Here is a 26,364-nt window from a genome sequence, read left to right on the forward strand (position 1 = left end):
ACCCTCGAGGGCCCATGGGTCTCCCAGCCCATCCCAGCCGTTTGGCCCCGTGCTGAGAATGGGGCCAGCAGTGCTAGTCTGTGGTGAAGACCCCTGTTTGCTAGGAGCTGGGCTCCTCCACCGGCCCATCAGTTACCCACAGGGCACTGCACAGGTGCTGAGCTGAGGTGAAAGAGCCCCTCTCGGATTGGCAGTCCCCCAGGGCACCCAGCCCCATCTCTTGGTACTTGTCAGAGCGCTGCCCACTCAGCACCTGCCCGCAGCCCCAGTCAAAGCCCCGTTGAGACGTGCTCCGGGGTCACACCGGGCACCCAGCATCCACACAGGGCTGAGCTGCTCAGTCCACTAACCTCCCACACTGGATCCAAGGGATGGGGAGATGCTTGGATGCGGGCCGAGGGGAGCCCCCACTGGGGAGAGGATGCTGCTGGTGAAAAGCACGGAGCCAGTCCCTAGCCATGCTGTTAGGAATCCCTGAGCAGTGGGGCGGGGAGGAAGATGCTTGAATCATGAGATTGTATTGCACCTCCAGATGCATTGTGGGAGTTGCATGCAATTGACTGCAATACCTGGAACCAGAGATGACTGGCAGCTACCCTGGTGTCACAGCCCCTGCAATTAACCTGATGGGGCAGGACAGAGGCGTCTGGACAGCAGCTCCAGGCAGCCCCAGCAGGCTGGGGTGAGGAAGGAGCCCGCGCTGCCTTCCAAACTGTCAGACCATAGGCCTGAGACAGAGAAACTGGCGGGCGATTTAGAGATGATGAGGGCCTGGGTGTCAGGACTCCTGGGTTCTACTCGCAGATCTCTATCATGGACACACTCTAGAGCAAGCCACTGCCCCCACCCCACATCCCTTGGTTTCCTTCTCAGTAAACGAGGAACAATAATGCAGTGCTACAGTGATGGGTGCAGCAGACTAACCCAGCCAAACGCTGCCCTGCCACGCAGGGGCTGCCAGGTACTTTGAGGTCCTGAGATGCAAAGAGGCGCTAGTAGCAATTGTACTCGAAATGGCCACCTAAGGAATGTGGCCAGTGCTGTGTGCTCATTGGAGCTTGTCTATCAGAGACCAGGGGGTGAGGGAATATCTTTTACTGGTCCGGCTTCTGTTGGGAGAGAGACAAGCTTCCCAGCTACACAGTACCAGGCCCGAGGGAGAGCTCTGCCCAGATCCAAAGCTTGTCTCTCACCTGCAGAAGCTGGGCCCATAATGTGACCTCCCCCACCTTGTCTCTCATATCCTGGGCCTGATCCGGCTCCAGGAACACTGCAAGCGTTGCCTATCCGCAGCCTCTGCACAGGACAGCACCCCTGGCCACTGAAAGCAAAGCACTGACGGGCCCAGGACGTTCTAGATTCCCATGAGTCTGCCCAGCCTGGGTGAGAGTCTCTGGGCAGAATGACTCAGGCAAATCTTGCAGCGAACAGAGGCAGTGACTAACCCTACAAATGGAGGGCCCCTTTGCAGCGAGGGTTGTGCCTAGGGTTATCTGGGAGCCGGAAAATAACAGCACAACACAGCTCTGAGTGATTTACAGCCTGTGCTCTGTACACCACAGAGCCTCACTGCTGCCAGAGCTCTGCACCCATCTTCCGGCCCGGTGCAGCCAGGAGCTGGTCAGGAGAGAAACACAAAGGGGGCGATTTGTTCCGGAGGATAAGGAAGAAGTGGGAATGTGTGTGATCTTCCTCACAGTGCAGCTAAGGACAGGCTCAGCTCGCTCTGCGCTGGACAGGTGTTTCCCTGCTTCCTGTCATCCCTGACCTAACCCAGCATAGCTGGAGGCAGGTAATAAAAGGCCCAGGAAAGGGACCACGTGGGGCAATGCAGCTCTGCCTTGGAGAGTTTTTAGCAGGAGTCTCTGGCAAGCCCAGCAGGAGTCCAGAGCGCAGGAGAGCCACGCTTTGCTTCCCAGTAGCGGAGGGGCCATGCCCAGGCCAGCCCTGGGGAAAGGCACAGCGCGACCGCAGGAGCCCGACGGCGCACGAGAAGAGCTGGAAGGGGTTGCTGTCTCAGGGGCTCACCTCCTGGGAGCCAGGCAGGAGCTGTGGGCACCCCAGGGTGGCAAGGCCACCACCTGCCCCAGCGACCCAGCGGCGGCTAAGCTGAGGAAGAGGAGTAGGCCAGTGCGCTCCAAGGCGAGGAGGATTGCTGCCAATGTCAGAGAGCGGAAGAGGATCCTGGACTATAATCAAGCCTTCAACGCCCTGCGGCTGGCCCTGAAACACGACCTCAATGGCAAGAGACTCTCCAAAATCGCAACCCTGCGAAGAGCCATCAACAGGATTGCCTCCTTGTCCATGTCCCTGCACGCCAGCCCGGTGCAGAGGTGCCCCTGTGCCCACACAGAATGCCGCACCTGGTACAACGGGCCCCGCCAGGAGGGGAGCGGTAAAGGCAGCCAGTCCCAGCTCATCCACCTGCCCCCGGAGCCCAGCTACCCAGATGTTCCCAGCTTCCAACACTGCCCTCCCTCCCCGCCGTATCCCAGGTATTCCCCTGAGCCTCCGCTCCAGTCCCACTATGGAAGCCCAAAGAAGGATCCTTTTATAGCCAGCCCTGCCTATTACTCCAGTGGGAACTACTACCTCGGGGTCAGAGCCATCTGCCAACAAACACACATGGACAACTTCCGAGATTCTCTCCCAGGGCCAGTCCCCTGGCAGCCGGGATATAGCCAAGGCTCCGGGTACCAGCAGTCTCTCCCCAGGCACTGAACGGGATTCCTGAGCAAGGGGAGCTGCTGACTCCCGCTGCCAGAAAGGGAACACCTCTCCCAGCTGGACGGGATCAAACACACCGGGGACACAAAGTGCTGCGGTGCCATGAGGTGAGCCAAGGACGGGATTCTCAGCGTTGCCAGCGCGGCTCGGCACACATGCTCTCTGCAATGAAAGGAACGCAGGGAAACCGGGAGCAGCCCGAAGTGGATGTTTTGTATTTGCTCTAGCAGGAGTTCAGACTATTTACCTCTGCTGTAAATTTAAGGTTTCCCTTCTGCAGTTTGTCCTGGGTCAACTCTTATTTATTCTTTCTCTCTCTCTCTCTCTCTCTCTCTGAGCAAATGTGAGTTTAAAAAACCAGGGCATTTATTCAGGCTTGGCAAAATGCCCCCCTCCCCCAGCATATTAAAACTCACTCATTGTATGGCAGCTGTGACTGTGTGAGGAGAGTTCTGGACGCAGAAGCTGGGAAGGTTAATTGTAACTTGTGTTTTTGAACGATAAACCCGCAGGTGCCCAGTGGCCCAGGGCTGTGCTGGGGAAGGCGAGAGGTGATCAGGACTTAGGTTTCAACAGCTGGCAAGGATTGGAAGGATGGCTTTGGCCAGCAGAATGATGAATTCCCAGCCAATCCACGTGGGGCGGGAGGAAAGCGAGAAGCTGGGTGCAGCACACTCCAGACAATCCCGGAGAGGGTGAAAGCTCAGAGGGTCTCAGGAAAGGCAGGGAGAGAAGAGGGTGCAGGGGAGAAGGACGGGTTCAGAGCCTGGGATTGAAATAGCCACCAATGGGCTTGTCCATTCGCAAGCCCCTGGCCAGACAGTGTCCATGCTCAGTGTGGTCTTGCTGTGGTGGGAAATGGGGGAGTGATGGTGAATCTGGGCTGGCCCCTGCTGATTTGCACAGGGAACATCAGTCTCTGGAGCCTTGGGGGTAGACAGGAGGGCAGAAGAGAAAGTTTGGACTCAGATCTAAAGGGCCATGCAAATGTACTGGGAAGGGATGGCCCTTCCCCTCAGCTGGGCAGCACCTGGGGGAGAGAGGGAGGCTATAGCTGGGGGTGCACAGAGAGGCTGGGGGGGCCGTGGAGAGGGGTCAGCAGTCTGACTTTGGGTAGCTGCCTTGCTCACAAGCGGCAAAGCGAGCACTGCACTCTTCTGAAAGCATCTCATGCAGCAGGCAAGGCGTGTCTCCCCTGTGCTGGCTGAGATCTCTGGGGGGAGCAGCAGGGGGCCCTCGGTTTGGACTGTTACATTCCCTCACACCCCCGGGGTCCCTTCTCCCCTCGTATCTTCACTATCTCAGCTCGACTCTTGCAGGGACTTTTCCCTGTGTTGGGGCCCTGTGTTTTGAGCACCCGGCACTGCCCCAGGGTGGGCCCTGAGGCACGCCCAGATCTGCCCCCAAGGGCTAACCCCTCCTTCACTTTGCACTGGGGACCCTTTCCATGCTGCGCTTTCCGCCCGGCCAAGGGGAAGCCAGCCTGGCCCCTGGAGCGCTCGGCAGAGGGAGAACACACTGCCATTCAGTGGCTTTACAGGAGAAATGTTACTGAAAGGTGTGAACAGGAGCCACTGCCAGTGGTGACTGCCAAGCACTGGGCGATTTGTCTTGGGGGTGGGGGCAGAGGACAAGACACCCGACAGAAACTCAGAGCCTGGCTAAGCCAGGGCAGAGACTGACCTCCACTGGCTGATGCTGGATCTGGAGTTGGGTTCCAGAAGACAGAGCAGGATTTGTTTTGTCTGCCCAGCAGCAGGGTTTCTGCAGTGACCTGTGAGTATTCACCAGCCACCTGCAAAGCAGTCAGATTCAGACGGGAGCTCGGTCTGCCAGCTCCTCGAGGAGATATCTGCAAACACCCTTAGATCAGGGGATCTTTGGACCAGCCAGCCGCTGGGGTGAGGATTAGGTCTTTCACTTGGGGGGCGGGCGGGCAGGTATGCTGGGCTAGGAGCCCAGCAGAGGAAAGGCTGCGGGAGCCAGTTCTGTGGCTAAGGAGGGTTGGCTTGGTGTTGGGTCAGGCAACTGTTCCCCTCTAGGTGGGACTCCGGTGCCAGGAACGGGCCTGTGCTGGTTACTGCCTGGGAAAGCCTGGTTAACCGCACGCAGCAGCCTTTCCTCGTCCATTTCTGCTAGCAGTGTGAAGCAGACACATTTCTGCTGTGCGAGGCTTTCATTCAGACCCTACCCTGAGGGAGAGACACCCCCCTCCGCTCTGCTGCTTGTCACCGGCAGTGGCTCGGGAGGCTTGAGCCAAGGAATTATAGGATTCAAAAGAGCGCTCAGCCAAAAGCAGACCCATGTCAGGGTCCTCTCTTGAGAGCCCCCCTCCAATCCTGTGCCTCTCCGGGCTCATTTCCCACACCCAGCGCGCTGAGTCCAGGGGAGCTCCGGGTTGCAAAGGGGGCTGGTTGCTTTGCTGAGCCCTTGAGAAAGGTAGCTAGTAGGCAGCCCCCCATGCTCTGATAATGGGCAGTCAGGCACAGACAGATGGAGACCTGTGTCCAGAAAGGAAGGCTGGGCTGGGATTCAGGAGACCTGGGTCCCATTTCCAGCTCTGCTGCAGCCCCCCTGTGTAACTATGGGAAAGGCACCTTGTGTCTCTGGGCCTCAGTTTCTCACCTGCAAAATGAGAGCAATAATATACCCTTTGTCTTATCTATGGAGCCTCGTGTGGCAGAGATGGTCACTCCCGCTGTGGGCACCTAACCCAGTGGGACCCTGCAGGCGGGGGGAGAGGAGACGCAGAGGGGTAAAACTGAAGGCTCTAGAAAAAGCCAGGGAGCTGAATGCAGAGAGTGCGGCCAGGACGGACGAGGTGGGTGCGGGGGGCTCCCAGATTAGCAAGGATGCAGAGCGGACAGTTTGGTGCCATCCAAATTATTTTGTGGCTGATGCAGCCATGACTTTACCTGCGCCACTAGGTGGCACTCGGCTCCTCTGTAACGATTCACGCTGCAAAGAGCCGGGGTTGCAGGCAGCACAGAAGTGTTTTAAACCCCTGCATTGTAACGCCGGACGCTGCTGGAAATCAAGGCCGCCCAGAGGATTCAGGGGGCCTGGGGCAAATTGCCCCACTTGCTCCCCCCTCTGGGCGACCCTGCTGGAAATGGCTCCTCCCCCTGCTTTGCCTCCCAGCTTTACCCCTGTGGCAGCTCGGCTGAGTTATTTATGCCTAATTAATATATTAACAGGATGTAACCCACCCCCACCTCTGCTGTCCTGGCAGGCTGCCAGGCATTGGGCCAAATTCTGCTTTTGTTTACACCGGTGTACATGGGAGTCAGGCCAGTGAAATCGGTGAGTTACTCCACACCGCCACGTGTAAAGGAGCAGAGTCTGGCCCGGTCTGGTTTCCACAGGGCCTCCCCATGTCTCCCCTCACTCAGGGGAAGGCAGGGTTCGCGCTGTACACCCTGGGACTGGTTTCCTGGGGGCAGCGGAAGAGCTCTGGGCCGTGCCTGCGTAATGGCCCAGACATCTGAGCCCGCGGACGCTGCCCTGGGCTTCTCTTTCTTTGTCTTGGAGTTCAGCACCCGCCTGTCCTGGCCTTCCTAACAGGGCAGAGTGAGGCCTTGTCTTTGTGCAGTTCTGAGTATGGGGCCTCTTCCTTTGTCCGGCTCCCTGGACCTCCTCTGACGATTGAGTCAGACCCAGACAAACAAGGAAGATCAGTGGTCAGGGTACTAGCCCATGGCCTGCAAGAGCTGGGCTCACGTCCCTGCTCCGCCACAGACTTCCTGTGTGACAGTGGTATGTCACTTCGCCTCCCTGTGCCTCCATTCCCATGTGTCCCGCACAGGGCCACAATTGCAAGATGTTAGTCACATCGCTTCATGCACGACTGGACGGTGCTCAGATATAGCAGTGATGAGGGCAGGATAAGAACCTCTGCGACCCAGAATAGAAAATCCCTCCACATCTCCCCTCAGACCCAGCAGAGGAGGGACCAACGTCCAAAGTACCTCGTTACCCTGTGCACATAGGAAGATTGGGGCTGCTTCCCACAAACTGTCAGCCAGGGTCCCAGTAACCCATCTCCCTCCAGCTCTACCCATGGGTGGTGCACCATCCCCAAGCACTAACCAGCCATGCAAGAGGAGTTCAGGGAAAAGCCACCCACACATGCGAGAAAACAAATGTACTTTTGCCTCGCTGCAGTCAGTGCTTGCTAATATATTTATAAGGGTTCCCAAGCTTGTCTCCGCCAGAATCATAAAGTGTCAGCTTGAACTGACTGGGCAATACCAAGTGCTGCAACTGCAAGTGGGGGATTACTGGGATTTCCCAAACGGCTCCTGGGAAGGCTGGCTCAGCCTGGGTCTCCTCTCTCTTATGCTGGTGTGGATCAGTCGCCATCGGCGTCAGCCGAATAGAATGGACTAAAACTGGTGGAAGAGCAGAACCAGGCTCCCTAATCCCAGGAAGAGTGTAGGGAAAGGGTGCCTGTGTTTTTGGCATGGATGTTACACGGAGGCTCAATTGATGTAGCTTCTCACCGAGAAGGTTTAGAGGTGACCTGCTCACAGGTTGTGAGTATGGAGATGGGAAGAGGATAGCTGGGGCTAGCAGACAACGGCTTGTCACATTCCGGCTGGAAAGGAAGCGCACATTTTTCACAGTGAGGGTAATTAACCCCGAACAACTCACCGAGCCATGGGGGGGATTCGCCACGTCTGAAATCTGTAGATCAGGACCAAAGGTCTTTCTGAATGAGATGTTATGGGACAAACACAAGTTACTGAGCTTGCTGCAGACATGGCTGGGAGTGTGTACGTGTGTCCAGACTAGGTGATCACAGGGTCCCTTCTAGCCTTAACATTCACCAGTTGTTAGTCAAAATTCCTACCATTTTGTCCAGCATCCTTGAGCCATTTTCCAAGGAAGCACTAGCACATGCCTGGTGCTTCCTGGTGCCTCACCACATGCCCCTGCCCGCCCTGCAGAGTGAAGCTGCCTGGCCGCCATCTGAAGCTTGTAAAGCCTATTTTAGTTGGAAGGGTTTCTGAGCCTGCGCCCCAGCACCCCACACATCTGCCCCAATGCTTCTGCTCGAGGAGGCATTTCAGAAAGCACAAACTGCACTGGATGATAAGCTGGCCCTAGCAGCGTTTAGTTCGTGTTCAAAGTTGCTCAGCTAACAGGAAACCCACCCATTACGTGACTCACAACACAGGTCGCTCAATAGCCCTCCAAACCCAGCAAAGCTGAAGAGCGGTCCCACCATAAAGCCACAGCAGCAGACGAACAGAGGGGCTCGCTTGGCACCTGCTGGCACAGCTACAGTTTGCTGTGTCCACCGACAGAGAGGGAGGGAGCTGGCTGGACACCAGCGATCCCTACGGAAAGAGAGCTCCTGGCCAAGGGGAGGGCTAAGGAGGTGTCCTGGACCCAGCTCCAAAGCCGAGTTCGAGTCCCTTCCACCGGCTCTGCAAATGTTAGTGGGTGCAACCCGCCAGCTGAGGAAGTGGCTGGTGCAGCCTTCCCCTCCTTTAGCAGAAACCACCTCCACCAGGCTCCTGGGTGCAGAACCGAGATTCCCATGGGCATCACGGGCATGTAACGTACATGTGTCTGCCTGCCAAACACCCACCCTGCTCCTTCACACCGTAGACAAACATGGCAGCCTCCCTGGTGCCTGGCCTGGCCTAACTGTATCAGGTTTCCTTGGCCCAGCTTCTGCTGGCGAGAGGGACCAGCTCCGGAGCAAGCCAGGGCTCTTCTGCAGCCCTCGATGGCGCTGGAAAGCTCCTCTCCTATCAGCAGAAGTTGGGCCAATAAAGGCTGTTACCAGCCCCCCTTGTCCCGCTGCCCAGCGCAGCTACAACCCTGCAAACAAGGATCCAGTGCCTCCCTTAGAGGACCCCCCCAGAGGCTGGCAAAACTCGGCCGGCTGCCCGCGGTGGGTTGCTAGCTGAAGGCGCACGCCAGCGCTCTGCGGGCGGCGGGTGCCATCGGGCCGATTCCCAGGCAGCCCTCGCTGGAGAGGTGGGCAGGGGCAGCGCTGGCCCCTCCCCCGCGGGAGCCGCCCCCGCAGAAAGGTGCCGAGCTGTGGCTGGAGCCAGGGCACCGCCAGGAGGGGATCTCGCACCCGAGCGCTCCAGCGAGCGAGAGCCGGGCAGGGCAGCGCTGCCTGGGGCGGAGGCGGGGGATCCCTGGCTCCCACGTCGGCCCGGGCTGTTCGCTCCGCAGCCCGGCCGGCCCTGGAGCGCCCCGCGGGGAGCTGCCCGTTGCCTTCCCCGCCCAGCCCGCCGGGCATGGCGCCCTAGCCTGGCGCAGGAGCGAGCCGCGAGCCATGGCCATCAACAGCGAGGCGCACTTCGAGAAGGGGCTGGGGGGCCCGGCCCCGCCCGCGGGCTGCCAGGAGACGGAGCAGCTGCTCTTCTCCAGCGAGAAGGGGCTCCGCGGCTCCAGGTCCTTCTCGGGGACCCTGGCCAGCGACAAGTCCCTGGAGACGGAGCAGAACGGCCACAGCCTGCCCTACAAGACCGGCTCCGCCGGGCACCTGGAGACGGCCCCGCACTCGCCCTCCCGGATCAGCCTGGGCCGGGCATCCTCCATCGCCACCACCAGCGCCCAGGAGCAGGGCCGGCCGCTGGACTATCTGGTGCTGGCCATCTTCTCCTGCTTCTGCCCCGTCTGGCCCATCAACATCGTGGCCTTGGTCTTTTCCATCATGGTAAGTGTTGAACGCCCGCCCGAGGGGTCCTGGGGCGCCAGCCACCAGCCCTGTCCCCCTCTCCGGGGTCCTGGGGCGCCAGCCACCAGCCCTGCCGCCCCCCTCCAGGGTCCTGGGGCGCCAGCCACCACCCCTGCCCCCCCCTCTGGGGTCCTGGGGCGCCAGCCACCACCCCTGCCCCCCCTCTGGGGTCCTGGGGCGCCAGCCACCAGCCCTGCCGCCGCCCCTCTGGGGTCCTGGGGCGCCGGCCACCAGCCCTGTCCCCCTCTCCGGGGTCCTGGGGCGCCAGCCACCACCCCTGCCCCCCCCTCTCCGGGGTCCTGGGGCGCCAGCCACCAGCCCTGCCGCCCCCCTCCAGGGTCCTGGGGCGCCAGCCACCACCCCTGCCCCCCCCTCTCCGGGGTCCTGGGGCGCCAGCCACCAGCCCTGTCCCCCCTCCGGGGTCCTGGGGCGCCGGCCACCAGCCCTGCCGCCCCCCTCCGGGGTCCTGGGGCGCCAGCCACCAGCCCTGCCCCCCCCTCCGGGGTCCTGGGGCGCCAGCCACCAGCCCTGTCCCCCCCTCTCCGGGGTCCTGGGGCGCCAGCCACCAGCCCTGCCGCCCCCCTCCAGGGTCCTGGGGCGCCAGCCACCAGCCCTGCCCCCCTCCGGGGTCCTGGGGCGCCGGCCACCAGCCCTGCCGCCCCCCTCCGGGGTCCTGGGGCGCCGGCCACCAGCCCTGCCCCCCTCCAGGGTCCTGGGGCGCCAGCCACCAGCCCTGCCCCCCTCCGGGGTCCTGGGGCGCCAGCCACCAGCCCTGCCCCCCTCCGGGGTCCTGGGGCGCCGGCCACCAGCCCTGCCGCCCCCCTCCAGGGTCCTGGGGCGCCAGCCACCAGCCCTGCCCCCCTCCGGGGTCCTGGGGCGCCGGCCACCAGCCCTGCCGCCCCCCTCCGGGGTCCTGGGGCGCCGGCCACCAGCCCTGCCGCCCCCCTCCGGGGTCCTGGGGCGCCGGCCACCAGCCCTGCCGCCCCCCTCCGGGGTCCTGGGGCGCCAGCCACCAGCCCTGCCCCCCTCCGGGGTCCTGGGGCGCCAGCCACCAGCCCTGCCTCCCTCCGGGGTCCTGGGGCGCCAGCCACCAGCCCTGCCCCCCCTCCGGGGTCCTGGGGCGCCAGCCACCAGCCCTGCCCCCCCTCCGGGGTCCTGGGGCGCCAGCCACCAGCCCTGCCCCCCCCTCCGGGGTCCTGGGGCGCCAGCCACCAGCCCTGCCCCCCCTCCGGGGTCCTGGGGCGCCGGCCACCAGCCCTGCCGCCCCCCCCCGGGGTCCTGGGGCGCCAGCCACCAGCCCTGTCCCCCCCCGCACACTTGAGGGGACGCTTCTGAACTCCGAGCCCCGCTTTCCCCTTCGAACCGAGCGCGCTGCGCCCAGCTGCCGGGCGGGGCATGGCCGCTGGGTAGCTGCGCTGCCCGCTGATGCGCCCTGGCTGCGCGGACCGGGGAGGGGAGCCCCGGAGCCGGCCCCGGCGGCCCCCCCGGCACTGCCCGGCCTCGCAGCGCTTCCCTCCCCCGTCCCTGCCTTCGGATGCGCGTCCCGCGGGGCAGCGCCGGGCTGGGGGATTGTTCAGCCCGGGGGGGCTCTAAGGAACTTGGCTAGCGGGGGAGGCGGAGCCCCGCGGGGCCGGGCCCCAGAGCTCGCAGCGGGACAATGGGCGCTCTGGGTCTGGGGAGGGGGCAGGCGGCAGAAGGGAACCAGCCGCTGTCTGAAGGGGGATCACAGCACCCCCTGCAAGCGGCCCCTTCCCACCACCGCTGCCCCGGAGCGCGGCTGGGCTGGGGTCACTGCCCGGGGCGGAGCTGGGCAGGCGGAGGGCCCTGCCTGGGGCAGGAGCAGCAGCAGGCTGACCCCGGCTGCCCTGGCTGGGGATGGCCCTCAGCTAGGGCTCCCTCCCGAGCTACAAACCCGAAAGGAACCTGGAATTCTTTGTATCCTGCCCCGCTCAGAACAGCGTTTGTTTCTCCGGAGCTGGGGGGGGCATGGAAGGGACTCGGGGACACACAAACCTCCCCAGGGTTAAACCCTCCTGGAGCCCAGGCTGGAGCAGCCAGGAGAGTAAGAGAGCCTTGCACACCCAGGCCAAGGCTCCCACAGCGGCTGCAGCCTGGTGGGGGCCAAGCAGTAAGTTTGCTAGGAGGGATGGGGAGCAGCGGTGGGAGGGCAGAGAAGGGGACAGTGCTTGGAGGTAGGGCCCCAGGGAGCTCTGACTAAGAGCAAGCCAGGACCAGGCAGGGAAATCCCTTTCAAACTGGAAGTGATAGTTCCCTCAGCACCTAAAACCGCCTGGGAGCATTCCAGGCCAGACAGGGGTAACCCCACGCTTGCTATGGGGAGGTGAGAAAGAGACCTTCCCAAGGGGGCCAGGAGCAGGGCTGTGCCTGGGGTTACAGCATTACCGGCCTTACACAGACAGCACCTAGAGGAGGGGGGCCTGAAATGCAGGGAGTCACCAAAGGGACATTTATAAACCCTCCCTTCTCCACGAGGGACCCGGAGCCGTTAGGCAGGATCCCACCATCACCACTGGGCTCGTTATTGTTTGTGTTACCGTAGCACCTGGAGGCAAATACCCCAGCCTGGGTGCTTAAAATAAAGCCTGAGTTCCAGCTCCAGTGAAGTCCCTTTGCTCCGGGCTGGTGCTGTTACACAAACACAAGAGCAAAGCAGCCCAGAACTGGCCCAGTTCCAGTTCCCATCACACTGGGAGAAGAGAGGACCTACCCTTTAGCCTAGGTAGCTTCCCCTACCCAGATCACGCATGTAGAGGTAGGGAACCCAGCTTCTACTATTCCCCCTTCCACACTGGGTCTGGAGGAGATCAGGGCCCCTTTGTGCTAGGTGCGGAACAAACCAATGGTGAGATGCTCACGGGTCCAGACAGCTTACAGCCTAAACAGACCAGACTTGGACTCCCTGGACGTTGGGTTAACAAGGGGTGAATGTAGGCCACAACTGGGGCTTCTCCTTCAGGAGTCAGTGGTCCTCTAAGAGCTGAAGCCTTGCTCTTGTTCTGTCCTCTGTGCTCCCAGGCTAGAACAGCAGATTTGCACTCCCTTCCCTCTGAGTATGAGACAGCACAAGGTGCATGGCTGGGAGATGCCACTCACACCCAATGGTGCATACGTCCAAAATACGATTGTGTGGCGCTTTGGGTGCTCCTGCAGCACTGCTCTTCCCTTCGGGGGAAAAAAGAGGTGGCACTTTCCCCACCCTCCATGGTCAGCTCCAGTTCCACTCAGCAGTGGCACTAAGATGGGTTCTCTGGGAACTGCACATACCGTCCTACTGGGCTAGGTTCTGCAGTTCTTATTTCCACAGAGCAGCTCCCTCCTCCCTGGCTAACCCACTGAGATCAACGCGAGGTACTACTGAACCTGAGACAAGCGGCCCTCTTTTCCTACATGCCTTGATCAGCCTCAGACTAGTGAGCAATGCAGGCATTTCAACAGGCATCTCTAAAACACACCATGAAATGAGCAGGGCACGTTCACTCCTGCAGACTCAGGCAGGCATCACTGCCTCTGGGGCTGATGGGCCAGTTTTCTCCACAACTGCAGGAGCTAGAAAAAGCAAGTTCTTTTAAAAGAATAATAATAATAATAATAATAAAAAGGCTGATGCAATAAAGTACTGGCTTGATCAGCCCCTGTGAGCAGGGCCAGTTGATTCCTCAGAAATGTGGCAGGGCATGACCCGTATCCATTCCAGGTGGGCCTAGAGGACAGGGCTGGTGAGACTGGTCATGCTTCCCACCCAGCAGAGGCAGTGAACTGGCACTGGAAGGGCAGGGTCAAGCATTCAGTTACAGTCAGCACAAAAACCACAGGGCCTGCTGTTGTGCTCACCTCAGGGGACCCTGGGGCTGTTTGGCCTAGACTGAGGACCTAGCTTTGGCTCAGGCAGGCTTGAGATCAGTTTGTTTCAATGGATCTGTGCTGTCTCCCTACTGACTCGCCACACCAGGCCAATGCTCTGGGCTTACAGCCTGCATGTTCGGAGAAGACCTCCCCACAGCATCGGCTTTGGGGCTTACGGCGACGTTTCGCCACTGAAAGAGGCACATCCAAAACCAAAGGCTTTCTGGAAAATACCGACTTTCGGACGATGCCTGAACCCCTCCACCAACCAGTTCCAACTACGCCGACACCAGTACAGGAGGTCAGAACAAGCCCCCTCACTGGGTAGATGTGATTCCCCCAGAGTTTTACTGTCGTGTTCATGACCCCCCGAGCCCCTCTGCTTTGCGGGGCAGGGCTTGTGTGCCTTCCTGGGGTTGGACAACACCAGCACCGTGGGGTCCTGGTTGTTATTTAATGTCTAATGTTATGGTAACAACAATCACAATTCTCACACCTGGTCCTTCCTCCCATCTGTTTGCTAGCTGATGTGTGGCTGCACCACTGCCAGGCGAGTTACCAGGGCAGAACTAGAGCTCCCAGCAGTTTCTATTCAAGTGCTGAGAGATGAAGCAGGAGCCTTTTGTTCAAACAATTATAGAATAAAAGTGGCCCATTTTCTTCCTTCCCTTCTTTTTTTTTTTTTTTTAAGTCATGGTTCCTGCTGCCCCTGTCCATTTTCCTCCCACGTGGCTCTCCCCTAGAGAACGGCTGCAGAGTAGCACCGAGCCTGGCCGAGGGACCAGAGGCAGGCAGCCCAGGGGCACAGTGTTTTATGAATGCCTGCTCTGTTCTTCCAGTGCCTCTTTCATCTGATGCTCTAAAAGGCTCTTTGCAAACATTAACTATTGACGCGCCATGCTGCCCAGGGAGTTACCTTCTCCCCTGAATACTCAGCACTTGCAGAGCTTCTGAATCAGCAACTCATTAATCCTCACTGACACACCCCCTGAAGCAGGGAAGATATTATCCCCCTGACCCAGCGAGAAAGTGACCCCCAGCGACTTGGTGGCAGAGCTGAGACTAGAACCCAGGAAACCTTATGCGTGATCTCGTGCACTAAGCACTAGTCCAGATTGACTCCAACCAGGTCAGTTTATCGAGGGCTGGTTTAGGGATTTTACTGGAAAATAAAAACAAACCCTAAGACTGAAAAGAACCTATTTCCTCCTGATCCACAAACAGCCAAACTTACCCCCCAAAATAGAAAGTGGGACCCGGCCAGTTCCTGGGCTCAGATATTTTCAAGGAGCTGATGGCATCTGGAGCCCTTGAAGCAATTTCTGACCCTAACTATTCCCACGTACTGGGGCAGAATCAGCCAGTGTGAGAAGAGAGGTAACAATTCTCCCATCCCTCCTTGTACACTCACACCTCAGGCTGCAAAGCCTTCCAATTAGCACCACCCCAGTTAGTCTGGAGGAAGGAACCATGCTGCTTTACAGGGCCTGTGGGCCCCTTTTATAGTCTTAACTATGCAATACAGGCAAATCTCCCCTTTGAAAAATCAGCTCAGGGAAGGCAGCAGCCCCAGAGCTCCAGCATGCTGCTTACTGCGCAGAAACATATGGAGGGGAACGTGCAGTCAGCGGTTCCCCAGAAGCCAATAAAGATTTAGAGAGGGATGTGGTGTCAGGCGCTATAGGCAAGCCCTCCACAGAGACAGGCCTCCATTTAGAAGAGGAATCGGGCTCTTTGCAGGAGCCAGCTGGCATCAGTTGCACAGTGGAGAGCCTGCTTAGCCAGGATGTGGGCTAAGATGGATTCAGCTTATTTGGCTCTGTAATGCAGTGGTACGGGGAAAGCGGGATAGTGGAGTCTTGCTAGACATACACAGTAATGAGCCACATAACTCCCAGCTATCCTTCCACCAGCTGAGCAAAGTAGCTCCCACACTCTTCCTTCTGGGTGCCACAGCAGTTCTATGCTGCAGTGATGGGGCTATGAGCAGGTTTGATTTTCAAACACCTGCCCTGTTGGAGTGGGGGAGGAACCGAAGAGCCAAGTTAGGAAGTTGCCCATCTCTAGACATAAGTGCAGTGGGGCGTATGTACCTTGGTAAGTGCAAGGGATGCAGGAACGTATCGTCGTCAATCACATGTAGTCTGCTGAGGAGCGCTGCCCTAGCCAGAGGGAGCATGGTGGATGGCGTTGCACTGGCCCCATGTAGTGAAGTGCCCAGATCTGGTTCAGTCCTGAGGGAGGAGAAGACTGCTCAGCCTGGAGATCTCAAGTTCAATATAGCCCTTGTACAAGCAGGCAGAGTTCCCAGTGGCTTCACTGGACATTTCCCCTGAATTGGCTTGCTGTGCCTAGCAAGGTATGAACACCCAGACGTTTGCCTGATCAAGCACGTAAACCTTGGCTGAGCCCATGTCCAGCTGGGCTAGAGATACTTCTGAGGGCATTTGGTGCCCAAAAATTCAAAATTCTGCGCACAATATTTTAAAATTCTGCACATTTTATTTGTCAATAAATCAATGCAGGGGCTCCAGCATGGCAGTGAGAAGCACAGGCCACTGGCTGCACAAAGGTGGGAGATCACCCTGCAGCCTCCCCACCCCGGGGACACAGAGTCAGTGGTGAAGCTGCAGCCCACCCTGACATAGCACAAGGCCTGGGTCTGCCCCAGAAACCCCCTGGGGCCCTGCCCCTCTGCGCCAGGTGTGGGGCAGGCAGGCTTAACCACGCAGGTCCAAGTGTGGAGGGGCTTAGTGTGTGTTGGGGGAGGTGAGAGGATTCTGTGTGGGACAATCTGGATGCAGGCAGCTCAGTGTGGGGTGTGCGTATGCGGGGGGATCTGGATGCACACAGGCTTGTTGGGGCGGGTGGTTCCAGGTGCAGGGGCAATGGGACTCTGCAGGGACTTCCAGGTGAAAGTGGTTGGGGTCAGAAGAAGGGTCTGGGCATAGGGGTCTCAACAGGGAGACTTGGTGGGGTGGGGCTTAGTGGGGTGGGGGTCTGTGTGGAGTTAATTGGGGGTCAGTGGCATGGGGGTCTGGATGTGAGGGCTCAGTGTGGGGGTTTGAGTGCAGGGAGCTCAGTGTGGGGTGGTCTGGGTGCAGGGGTGGGGGGTCCTGAGGCAGGGGGTCTGGGCACAGGGGGCTTCAGATGCAGGGGTTGAGGTTCAATGGGGTGGGGTTTGGGTATGGAGGGCTAGGGGGGTTCTGGGTGTATGGGGTGAGGCTTGGCAGTGGTGTCTGAGTATGGGAGATCTGGAGGCACAGAGGATGGGGGAGCAGCTCCCTGTAGAGTGACCCCTCCCCCCCACAGCTGAGGAGCAATGGGGGCAGGAAGCAGGGGAGGATGCTGAGCTTCCTGAAGCTGGAGGAAATTTCTGGGGGTGGGTCTGACACAGCCCCAGCCACTCCTTGTAGGGAAAGAAGAAGTCCCATCTTTGTCTGCTCCAGCCCAGCTGAGACTAGCAGCTGATTCCAGCTCAGGGTAGGAGCCACTGGCTGGGGTGTCCCCAGCCCTGTGGTGATTTACCTCTCTGCTGGCTGCTCCAGGTGCCTGCAATGATGGACCTGCGCAGCTAGGGAGTGGGGCATGGCTGCTCTTGCAGCTTCCCTTTGCTTCCCTGTCAGAAAGTAATTTTTCTGCAGGGAAACAAAGAAATCTGCAGGGGACATGAATTCTGTGCACATGCAGTGGTGCAGAATTCCCCCAGGAGTAGCTAGAGATATGACAGGAACCAGACTCTCCAGAGGCTTTAGGCACCGGGGACCAGCTCCCCTTGGGGGCATGATCCAGACTGCTTGCAGCCACAGTGGCAGCTGGTGGGCATACTTACAGCCCACTGACTTTTCTTCAGTTGTTGGGGGGCTTGCACTCTTATATTTTCCCTGAAGTTAATGCTTTTTGCACACAGGGCCACTTCCTAGCACTGAGCAGCGGACAGAGAAGAAAGCATTGGAATGCCTTTGGAGTTAGGCTCATAAATCACCTTTCAAATGCTGAACTCAGGTCCCAGCAGGTCTTGTGGTTAGCAGAAAAATCATCTGCCCATCTCCCCCTTCCTCTCCCAGTGTGATCTCATGGAATGAGTCACTTCTGGCCTGGCTGCATAGACACCTGAGTGCATCTTTTTCAGTCTCCCTGTTTGACAAAGCTGAGGACTGGCTTTGGTGATGCTGATCTGGGCCTGCGTTAATAGGTTTCAGTTGCTTTCAGCCGCTCCCCCCCCCATTTTGGAGAGCAGAGCTAACACACACAAATGGAGAAGGAGCCCTCTGGGACCAGCCTCGCTACCAGTGCCAGTACAGGGTATACAACCCCCCCACCCCCATTCTGCTGGGAACGTGCTTGAATGAGCATGGACCAAGAGACAGAGAGAGGAAAGGAGAGAATCTTTGCGACGGCTCAGCTGTCCAAAACAAAAGAGCCTCTGTGCATCAGAGCCCAGGCTACAACTGGAAGCACTTAGTCTGCAAGACACACAGAGAGATGCCCCGGGGAACACTCAGGTCTCTCTCTTACCCCCTCTCCTGCTGCTCCTACACTGCAAACCAACTATAAGTGTCTCCAAACAAGGGGAAGGCATTTAGGGCCCAATCCTGGGAGAGGCTGCATTGGAAAGAGCCAGTGCTCAGTTCTCGTTGCGTCACTCAGCCCCTCGCAACAGGATGCAACCAAACAGCCCCCTGATGGTACACAGTGGTCAATGGTAAAACCCCAGGGATGGCCGGGGCTGGGTTGCTCTTTTCCACTGTACCGCACTACTCTATTTCTAGAGAGCTTTGCATGTGACAGGACCCAGATCTTTTCACACACTACACATAAGAACGGCCATACTGGGTCAGACTAATGGTCCATCTAGCCCAGTGTCCCGTCTTCCAACAGTGGCCAATGCCAGGTGCCTCAGAGGGAATTAACAGAACAGGGAATCATCAAGTGATCCATCCCCTGTCACCCATTCCCAGCTTCTGGCAAACATACATGCAGGAAACCTCTTCCCCTTAGCACTAACGGGCCACCCCCTCTGGGCAGGGGTGTGCACAGAGGCTGTTTAACAGTGCACAGCACCGCGCACATAGCAGGGTCAGAGAAGTGACGGATGCCCTAGCCAGCCAGAACTACAGAGGGTCTATCGTGAGGCTGAGCGCAAGCAATGCACAGCACTTTGTAACTGTAATAAGTATTATCGTTAGAGAACAACTTGGAAGGATTCCATTTGTTAAACTTCATTTCAAATGGCTAAATTGATATTTCCCAAAGAATATGTTGCTGGTTTTACCTCCTAAAATGTTCCCACTAGCATGTTTCAAGAAAGGTCACAGGCTAATTATTTAGCCACATGAAGTCAAGATTCATAGTGCATTCAGACATATTCGGTTGTCATTTCTCAATGGTTAGTTTTTAATACTAAACTCCCAGCTACAGCTACTACCACACACTCTGATTAGTCCTCAAGAGATTCTTACATTTGAACAAACATGCCCTCTCTGCAAACACTGATTAATGGACACAAATTGCTCATGTTTTTATGTGGAAAGTGAAATCCACGATGACTGACATTTACCAGTTACAATCAACCCCTTCCATTCCAATGAGTAATATATGGACAGCGATAAATGCTCACAGAACACTCCATGTGAATGCTTGTGGATTTTTCATAACTGTTCAAGAGAAAAAGGTTCCAGAAGCTGCAGTGATGGGCTTCACTCCTTGTTTGTATTTTGCTAGGGAACGTATAGACCAATGCAAGCATGTTTCACTGGAGTCCAACATACACCTTCCCCCCAAAATTACACGTTTGTTACAAAAAATTGTGCCTTTAAAAATCTCAAATGTTAAAAATCTATCAATGAACAGTTAAGGGATTCGACCAGTGCTGCTACTGCCATATAATCCATCGCCCACTGTCATCCCACCTGATTTAATTTTGCCACCTTCTGTTCAGTAATGCAAACAAGCTGTTAGGTGCTTATTGTTGATTTTTGATATCCTCTATTCCATGTGCATTACAGCTTATGAAAGGAAGAAGATCCAGGCTGCGTTAGGTTATGTCAGAGTTCCCTACATACTCCTCGAGTGTGCTGGGTTGATGGGGCAGAATATTTGTATGACTGGAATTGGCATGACTGATGTATTGGGGTTATGAAATGGAGTGCTTATATGGTGATGTAGGTCCATGCAGACCTTGCAAGTTGTATTTTTAACTGTTTTAAATGTATTGTGTAACAAGTCACATATGTTTGGTCACCGTGTTCGTTGTTTTTGTAGTGACTAAAGAAGTAACCATTAGTGGTGTTTGGTGACACAGTATATTGGCAACGGAACCCTTGGATAGGAAACGGGCTTGGATCATCTAATCATTTGTTAGTTTGATTTTTGCATAGATTTTTGCAAACTTTAAGGGTGACTGGTATGTGTCAGGTGGGCTGAGCGAACATGATGCTGGATTATATGGCAGTGGGGACTTGCTGGACCTCTTAATGGGTCATTGCTACCCCTTTTCACACGAGGGGGGTTCGTCTGTTTTTTTTAAAGGAGAAGTCAGAAGGAAAGTGTGATTTTTGGACTGTATTGAAACTCAGGCTTTCAACCTTACCTCTTTTCAACTACGTTTTTGTCTAGGAATTCCCCCACCCTCTTCTGTTTAAATGAGTGCAAAAATGTAAATCAGGCTGGTGCACAGGGTCTGCAGGAGGGAAGCCCTGCTCTGACGGATCTTCTGAGGTGCCCTAAACCAGAGCTCTCCTCCTGCAGACCCTAGCATGTTTGTGGGAGGGGCGCATGTGCAGCCAGTTACAATGGCATGGAATATAATAATAATAACCCCCATAGCTCTTATCAGCAGACCTCAAAGCGCTTCCCAGGCTGATGGGTTGATTGTCACACCTCTTGTGCGAGGCAGGGCCCCGCTATTCTCCCCGTTATAGACAGAGACCGAGCAGACAGACTCGGCCTGGGTACAGTTGCGGCAGAACATACCCTATGTGGAGCTACGCCGCAGTGAAAGGCAGGCTGCAGCCAGGCTGTGGTATGTAGGCGCTGGCAGAGGGGAGGCCATGGGGAATGGCTCCAGCAGCAGGACTCTACACTACTAAAGAGAGCCGCGTCGAGAGAGGAGGCCATGCAGAGAGCCATTGCTGTTCTACTTGCCTAAGCCGCGCCTTGCCACCCACACTGGGCAGGCAGAGTCTGTGCTCCACATGCCCCCGACGTGTAGCCGTACCTGACGCAACTTGCCCCAGGTCAGCCAGGTGTCTGTGGCAGAGCAGAAGTCTCCAAAGTCCTAGGCTAGTGCCCTAAGCTCTGCACTGTGATTCCTCCATGTTCCACCAGCGGGTGCCATGGATAATGGCTGGGGAGAGGAGGTGGCGTCAGTCCACAAGGAAATGTTAAATGCTTATATTTTACAGCTAGAACATTTCAAATGTTTAGCTTTTGTAACGTGGGTGAAAACCTGTGAGAACCTGGCCTCCCTGGCCGAACTCCTCTTACCTTCAGTAGGGCCAGGATTTCACCTCTGTGCCCCCCCAGACCTCTGCACCCCTTAACACCTCCCAACAGGGGGACATTTCTAAACACCAGGCTCTGAAATTCCTTATCTGATTTTTTTCTCAAAACTTCCCAGAAACAATAGACATCAAGTGAGGTTTCAGGGGATTGGTTTGCTCTGGGGAAAGTTGGGGTACACACACTGAAAACGGGGCTTCTGCTGAGCAGCCAACATTTTCCTTGGCCCTGGAGGGGCTCTCCTGCCTCGCCACTGCATTTGTCATTCATGCTGAGTCTCTGTAAGTAGTCTGATTGCAGTGACATCTTTGCTGCCCCAAGCGCCTGACCCTCTGCTAAGTGTCAAGCCTCTGTTCCTTGCCTACCTCGCCCAGGCCCTGCAGCCAAGAAGAAGGAACATGGCCCTTGCGCTCTCTTCAAGCAGCAGTAACCCGTTTCCCTCATCAGGGGATGACCCAATTTTGGCCCTAGTGTTTTTACTTGGAAACCAGATTATTGCTGATTATAACAGGAAGTTAACAAGGATATCACTTATCAGTCACTGATTCTGAAGGCTAATGATCCATCTAATTGTATTGTGGGTTACATGTGGTCTGGTCGGTCCTGAGCACAGTTAGTACAGGTGGAGTATAGAGCACAATGGTGGTGAAACAGCCTAGGAGACCCCAGGGTGCTAGCCAGAGTACTGCAGGATGTCCGACTTTACCAAGACATTGCTAGTCCCTGTCAGTGCATTGCCAGCCACTATGAAGCCTTTGTCCCCACTAGATCTTGAGATCAATTCCAGGCAGGGCTGGCAGTGACCCAGCTGTTCGCCATTCCCTTGTACTCACTGCTCCCCAAGCTGTGGAGTGGGCTCTGGAGTTTTAGCGGGGCAGGCAGCCCTCACATTCAGCCCCGCAATGATGTCACTACCCTCAGCCTCAGCATGGACAGTACGCGAGGGAGGCCTGCTCTGCCACTACCCAGGCTGCAGCTATTCTGCGCGTGAGCAGAGCAGCTTCTGGGGCTGGCAGGGGGACATCGCTCTCCGTACTCACGTTCTAAAGGAGCCCCCGGGAAAGCCAGCCAGAGCCATGGCTTTTCCTCAGTCACGGTGACCAGACTCAGGAGAGGCAGCCCCACAGCAGCTCTCTGCCAGTTTCAGACAGTCTCTGTGGTCTCCGAGCTGCCGCTCCTCCCCAAAGACAGGGGCTACTGCAACCTGCTCTACCCTATCCAAACTGGAAGTGCCCTCCAGGCTCCCATTAAGTTGCTAAAGCAGCCCCATAGGGGGACAAAGCTGTGGTGGGACAGGTGGCCTCCAATCTCTGTGCAGCCTTTATGAATGATCCCATAGAGAGGCATTTCCAGGCACCTCCCAATGACTCTCCCCCAGCCCTGCTGTACCCTGGGAACCAGTAGGTTTAGTTACAAGGCAGGGCCACCCTCTAGCAGACTGCATTAAGAAATCAGTAGAGCAGCAGGGGAAAGCAGCATGGAGAAGCTGGGGTGGCCATTCCCTCCCCCCTCGCTGCCAGCACAAGAGCAACCATCACTGCAGGAGGAGCTCATTCAGCTCCCAGCCGCGAGCCAGAGAGGCAGAGTGCCGAAGGATACTCCAAAGCAGTGGTTTCTAACCTTTCTTCCTTTGCAGACACCTACAAAATTTCGAGTGGAGGTGCGGCCCCCTTTGGCAATCTTACAGATAATCTGCGGAGGCCCAGGTTGAAAACCACTGCTCTAAAGCGAGATGAAAGCCAGCAGTTACCGAGCGTTAAGTCAAAGCCCATTCACTGTTCATGTGCAGGCTGCAACAGTAACCATGTAATCTTGTGTCTGTGTAGCAGACCGTCCCCCCAGGGGGTCCCATTCTTCCTTCAGGGTAGGCCACACAGCCACACAGCCTCTGAGACTGAGCATCTGGGCTCCTGCTTTACACCGGGAGCTCTGTCCAGCGAGTCCAACTGATAGGCTCCTGGTCAGAGACACGTACGCTCTGCCGGGACCAATGTGCACCCGCAAGGATTTCCAGTGACGCTGAGGAGCCTTGTCAGAACACAGCCGGCTTTCTTAGCTGGGACACAGTGTCCAATTTCCTTAGGGCAGCACAGAGAAATAAAGGTTAAGACATAGTCCATCTGGCCAAGCCAGAGTAACCCACAGCCAACCTGCTCTGGACTCTCTGGCCCCTTTCTCAGGCTGAGGTGAGAGCGGCTGGGCCTCTCCCAAAAGCCAACCATTATCCCCTTTCTGTCACCTCTCAGTCCTTACTTATCAAGTTGGCCTCTGCTCAGTTCCCCTGCCGAGGGGAGGGGAAACCTCCTGCCTCTGGCTTGTTGGGGGTTAGGTGTCAGTGTTCTGGCCACTGAGGTTTTCACTGCCTTTGTGGATTTTCCACTGATAGGAGTCGACCTCGGCCCATCCTTTAATGACCCATTTGATCCACCCTGCTAGCTTGGTGGCACCCCCGCCACGTCTCCTGTGCTGCCCCAAGAGCACTCTTCACTCTTTCGCACCTACTGGTTAGCAATGCAACATACAAAGGGAAACCGAGGCACAAATAGGCATCCAAAATATTACAAAAAGTCCACACTTTGGCCCATGTTGCACAGCTGCAGTGCAGGGCTATGGAGACTGCAGTCTGCTGCTGCTCCTCTCAGCAGCCGGGGGTGGGGGTGGGTGTTAAACCCAGGTGTGTGTGTTTTCAATTATGTAAATTTTTGGAGGTTGGCAACTGTGCTCCCCTTAGAGGTGGCCCCTAAGTGCAATGGCCCCACTGTCCCAGCTCTGTCTAAGTGAATCACACTGAGGATTGAAGCTCCTAAAAACATAGGACCCTTCCCTTTGAATCAAAGCAGAATCTCCGCTGGCTGCAGTCATGTTCAGCCTCACAGCCCTTATGGGCTGTATTTGCTAGACACACACCTAGACAGTTATCTGCCTCCCTTGCTCTGGTCTAACTTCCACCCTCTGCAGAGCACACATGCCAGCCAGGACTTTTCAGGGCAGTTGCGCTAATGAAGACTGTTGACAAACTTGGATTGCAAGTCAGGACACTCGTCCCAGGTGATGCTACCGCAGTTGTCTAGACCCAGCTGCTAACAGAGCAGCTCTCCTTTTGCATGGGTTAAGGCTGATGACTGACACAAAGCAGCCACGGAGCTGGAACCACGACCCCTGACAAGCGCCTGTTTGTGTCTTCCTTTCTGCCAGTCAAGGAACAGCGGACAGCAGGGGGACATGGACGGTGCTCGGAGACTCGGACGCATGGCCAGGTTGCTCAGCATAGTCTCCATTGTCCTGGGAATCCTCATCATTGTGCTCTACTGTGCACTCAATTTCACAGGTAATGCCTCTTCCCCTCGTCCCCAGTGGCCACCATGGCACCTCCTGGGCTGTGCTCATACTAGAGTCCCTAGCAGCACCCCTGAAAAACACACTGGGTCCCCGTGCAAGGGGCATGTACCTGTATGAAATACCACTGGGATTAGACTGGCTAGCAGTAGTGCTAAATACTAGTCTAGCCTGAATGTGGACAGTACAGGCTGAAATAGCTCGGACAGCCATCCCACAATGCACCAGTGGCCCTGTGAAATGCCCCAGAATCCACTGGGAGCTGTGCTGGGCACTGGAGGAATGCATTGTAACAAACAGCTTAGAACCTAGTTTCTCCACGTGGGGGCTGCCCCAGGTTTCAGTGGCTGTGAACACCTTTCCTTGTGCCTGCAAGAGACGGGGATCCCACCATGGTAGGGGGCTGAAACATGAGGGCAGGGTCTGGGAAAGATTGAGACCAATGGTTTAGGAGAATGGAAGCGTGTACGTGAGGCAAAAGTGCAGCAATTCAGCCATGAATCTGCAGTCTAGGGGCTCCAGCCCAGTGTTTGGAGACGCTTCCAAAGATGAACCAATCCACAAAGTCAGTACCATTTACATCACTGCTGTGCTAGCCCCCAGCTGCCCATACCTCCCAACACTCCAACTCCCCCCAGGACCGAGCTGGCCTCAGTGGAACCACACAAGAGCAGGAGGGGACGTAATTTAATTGATAGAGGCCTCACTAAGACTCTCTTTATTTCACAGTTTTTCAGACCAATTAGCATGAAAATACCTTGAAGAGGAGGAAGACGTCTTTCCTTCCCAGGGTTTTAATTTTACCCTTGCAGCAACAATGTTACAATTTAGAAGGGTGGCCTTAGGCCCATCTCTTCTGGAGCATCATGCAAGGGAGTGCATGCATTTATTTCACAGCCTTTTGGAAAATGATTTCATACCAACCAAACCAGCTGGAGAACACAGCAGCTCGACAAGGACTGGGAAAGGGGTTCGAATCCCAAGCAGAGGTGGAATGGAGGGAGATCCACTACCGCACTCCTGATCAGTAACGAACATGGTGGGTAGGAGGGAGAACATGACAAAAAGGGGACAAGGGGAGAACTTCATGATGTGGTTTATTAAAGAACCCAAAATTTAATTTTTTTAAAAAAGGAGAGAATGGGACGTTTTGAGGAAACTTCTTGACAATTTTGGGACAAATCCTGTTTTTAGTATTGACAAATTCTCCGTCTCTATGAAAAAGCTCCAACTGCCATCGGGAGATGAAATCGATTAAATGCAGGAGAAAGGAGAGCGCCACTACAGGGGGACATCGCATGCACCTTTCTGCAGCTCCGGCCAAAACCACAGCGAAAGGTGGCGGATCTGGTGGGGGGATTTTGTATTTTTGATGGGGAAAAAAAAAAAAGCTGACAACCATTTGCATGCCTCTGGGAACGTCCTGCTCCATGTCCGTTTGTACAAAGCTCTTCTGTCATTCAAAAGCATCCCAGAGCTGGGAGAGCAGGGATTCTGCTGCATGAGGAATGCCAGCTTAGCAGGAGAGTCTCGCTCACCCCAACCCCATGCTGGGGCTTTTATGGTAGGAAAAATGTCTTCTCTTTGGAACAATCTATTTCTACCTTCCTGCACTCCAGCGAGGGAACGTTTGTGCAGGTGGGAATCTGAGGTAGCAGCGGTGCCCAGGAAGGGAAAGCAGATTCTGTCCACTTGAGCATTTATACCATGTCCATCATGGCTGGAGCTGAAGGCCCAATCCAGAGCCCATCACAGTCTCTGCAAAGACACCTACTGGCCTGGGGGGAAATGTCAAAGGCCCCAAGGGGAGTCTCTCATTGCACCCTTGCTCCCCTCTGACAATCCCCCCAAATGCCTGGTTTAGCCCCACTTCAGCTGTAACCACCCACGCAGCTGGGCTCAGCTCCACAAAAGGTCAGTTTTTAAGTGTGCTATATACAAATAATGGATTTCTGCTCTGCAGGGTTCAAAATCTTTGCCCATGGCCTTCCCCTCACCTTCCACAACACGTTTCCCTGCTTGGCATTTCCCAGCAGCTCAAGGCCTGGGATTTTCCTCACGGTCCCTTCCCTGGCCTCGTGCCATACTCCATTGCCTCTTACTCTGCCTGGGCTTGGTGTGGCTCTTTGTAATGTACTACATTCTGCTGCCCGCCTTGAGTGACATTTCATCTCCTGAGGTTTTACTGATGGCTTTGGGCCAACTGACCCCCGATCTCCTATTGGTGCTGT

At 56.5% G+C, this 26,364-nt stretch overlaps 3 protein-coding genes across 4 annotated transcripts in view; 2 read left to right on the top strand and 1 right to left on the bottom strand.

Annotated features, from left to right (window-relative positions):
* The first annotated feature begins 1,932 nt into the window (after positions 1-1,932).
* Positions 1,933-2,721, top strand: BHLHA9 (basic helix-loop-helix family member a9). The gene has a single exon (XM_050929693.1). The coding sequence runs from the start codon at positions 1,933-1,935 to the stop codon at positions 2,719-2,721; it is 789 nt and encodes a 262-aa protein (XP_050785650.1).
* Positions 2,722-4,377: 1,656 nt separating this feature from the next.
* The window catches only part of GOSR1 (golgi SNAP receptor complex member 1), a 108,509-nt gene continuing 86,522 nt past the window's right edge, over positions 4,378-26,364 (bottom strand). Inside the window, exons 8-9 of one of the 2 annotated variants that reach the window (XM_050929019.1) lie at positions 15,388-15,528; positions 4,378-4,522 (exon numbers count right to left, since the gene is read on the bottom strand). In XM_050929019.1, coding sequence (XP_050784976.1) covers positions 4,378-4,522; positions 15,388-15,528 — 286 coding nt within the window. Of the gene's footprint in view, positions 4,523-12,909; positions 12,998-15,387; positions 15,529-26,364 lie in introns of those variants that run through there. The other variant, XM_050929020.1, reaches the window with a different exon arrangement.
* TRARG1 (trafficking regulator of GLUT4 (SLC2A4) 1) lies at positions 8,973-25,172 on the top strand. Its single transcript, XM_050929038.1, has 3 exons — positions 8,973-9,409; positions 23,993-24,125; positions 24,863-25,172. Exons 1-3 carry the CDS (start codon positions 9,026-9,028, stop codon positions 24,877-24,879), a joined length of 534 nt encoding a protein of 177 aa, XP_050784995.1. The 5' UTR covers positions 8,973-9,025; the 3' UTR covers positions 24,880-25,172.

This window comes from Gopherus flavomarginatus, chromosome 19 (assembly GCF_025201925.1).
Source record: "Gopherus flavomarginatus isolate rGopFla2 chromosome 19, rGopFla2.mat.asm, whole genome shotgun sequence".
In the NCBI taxonomy this organism is placed as follows: Eukaryota; Metazoa; Chordata; order Testudines; family Testudinidae; genus Gopherus; species Gopherus flavomarginatus.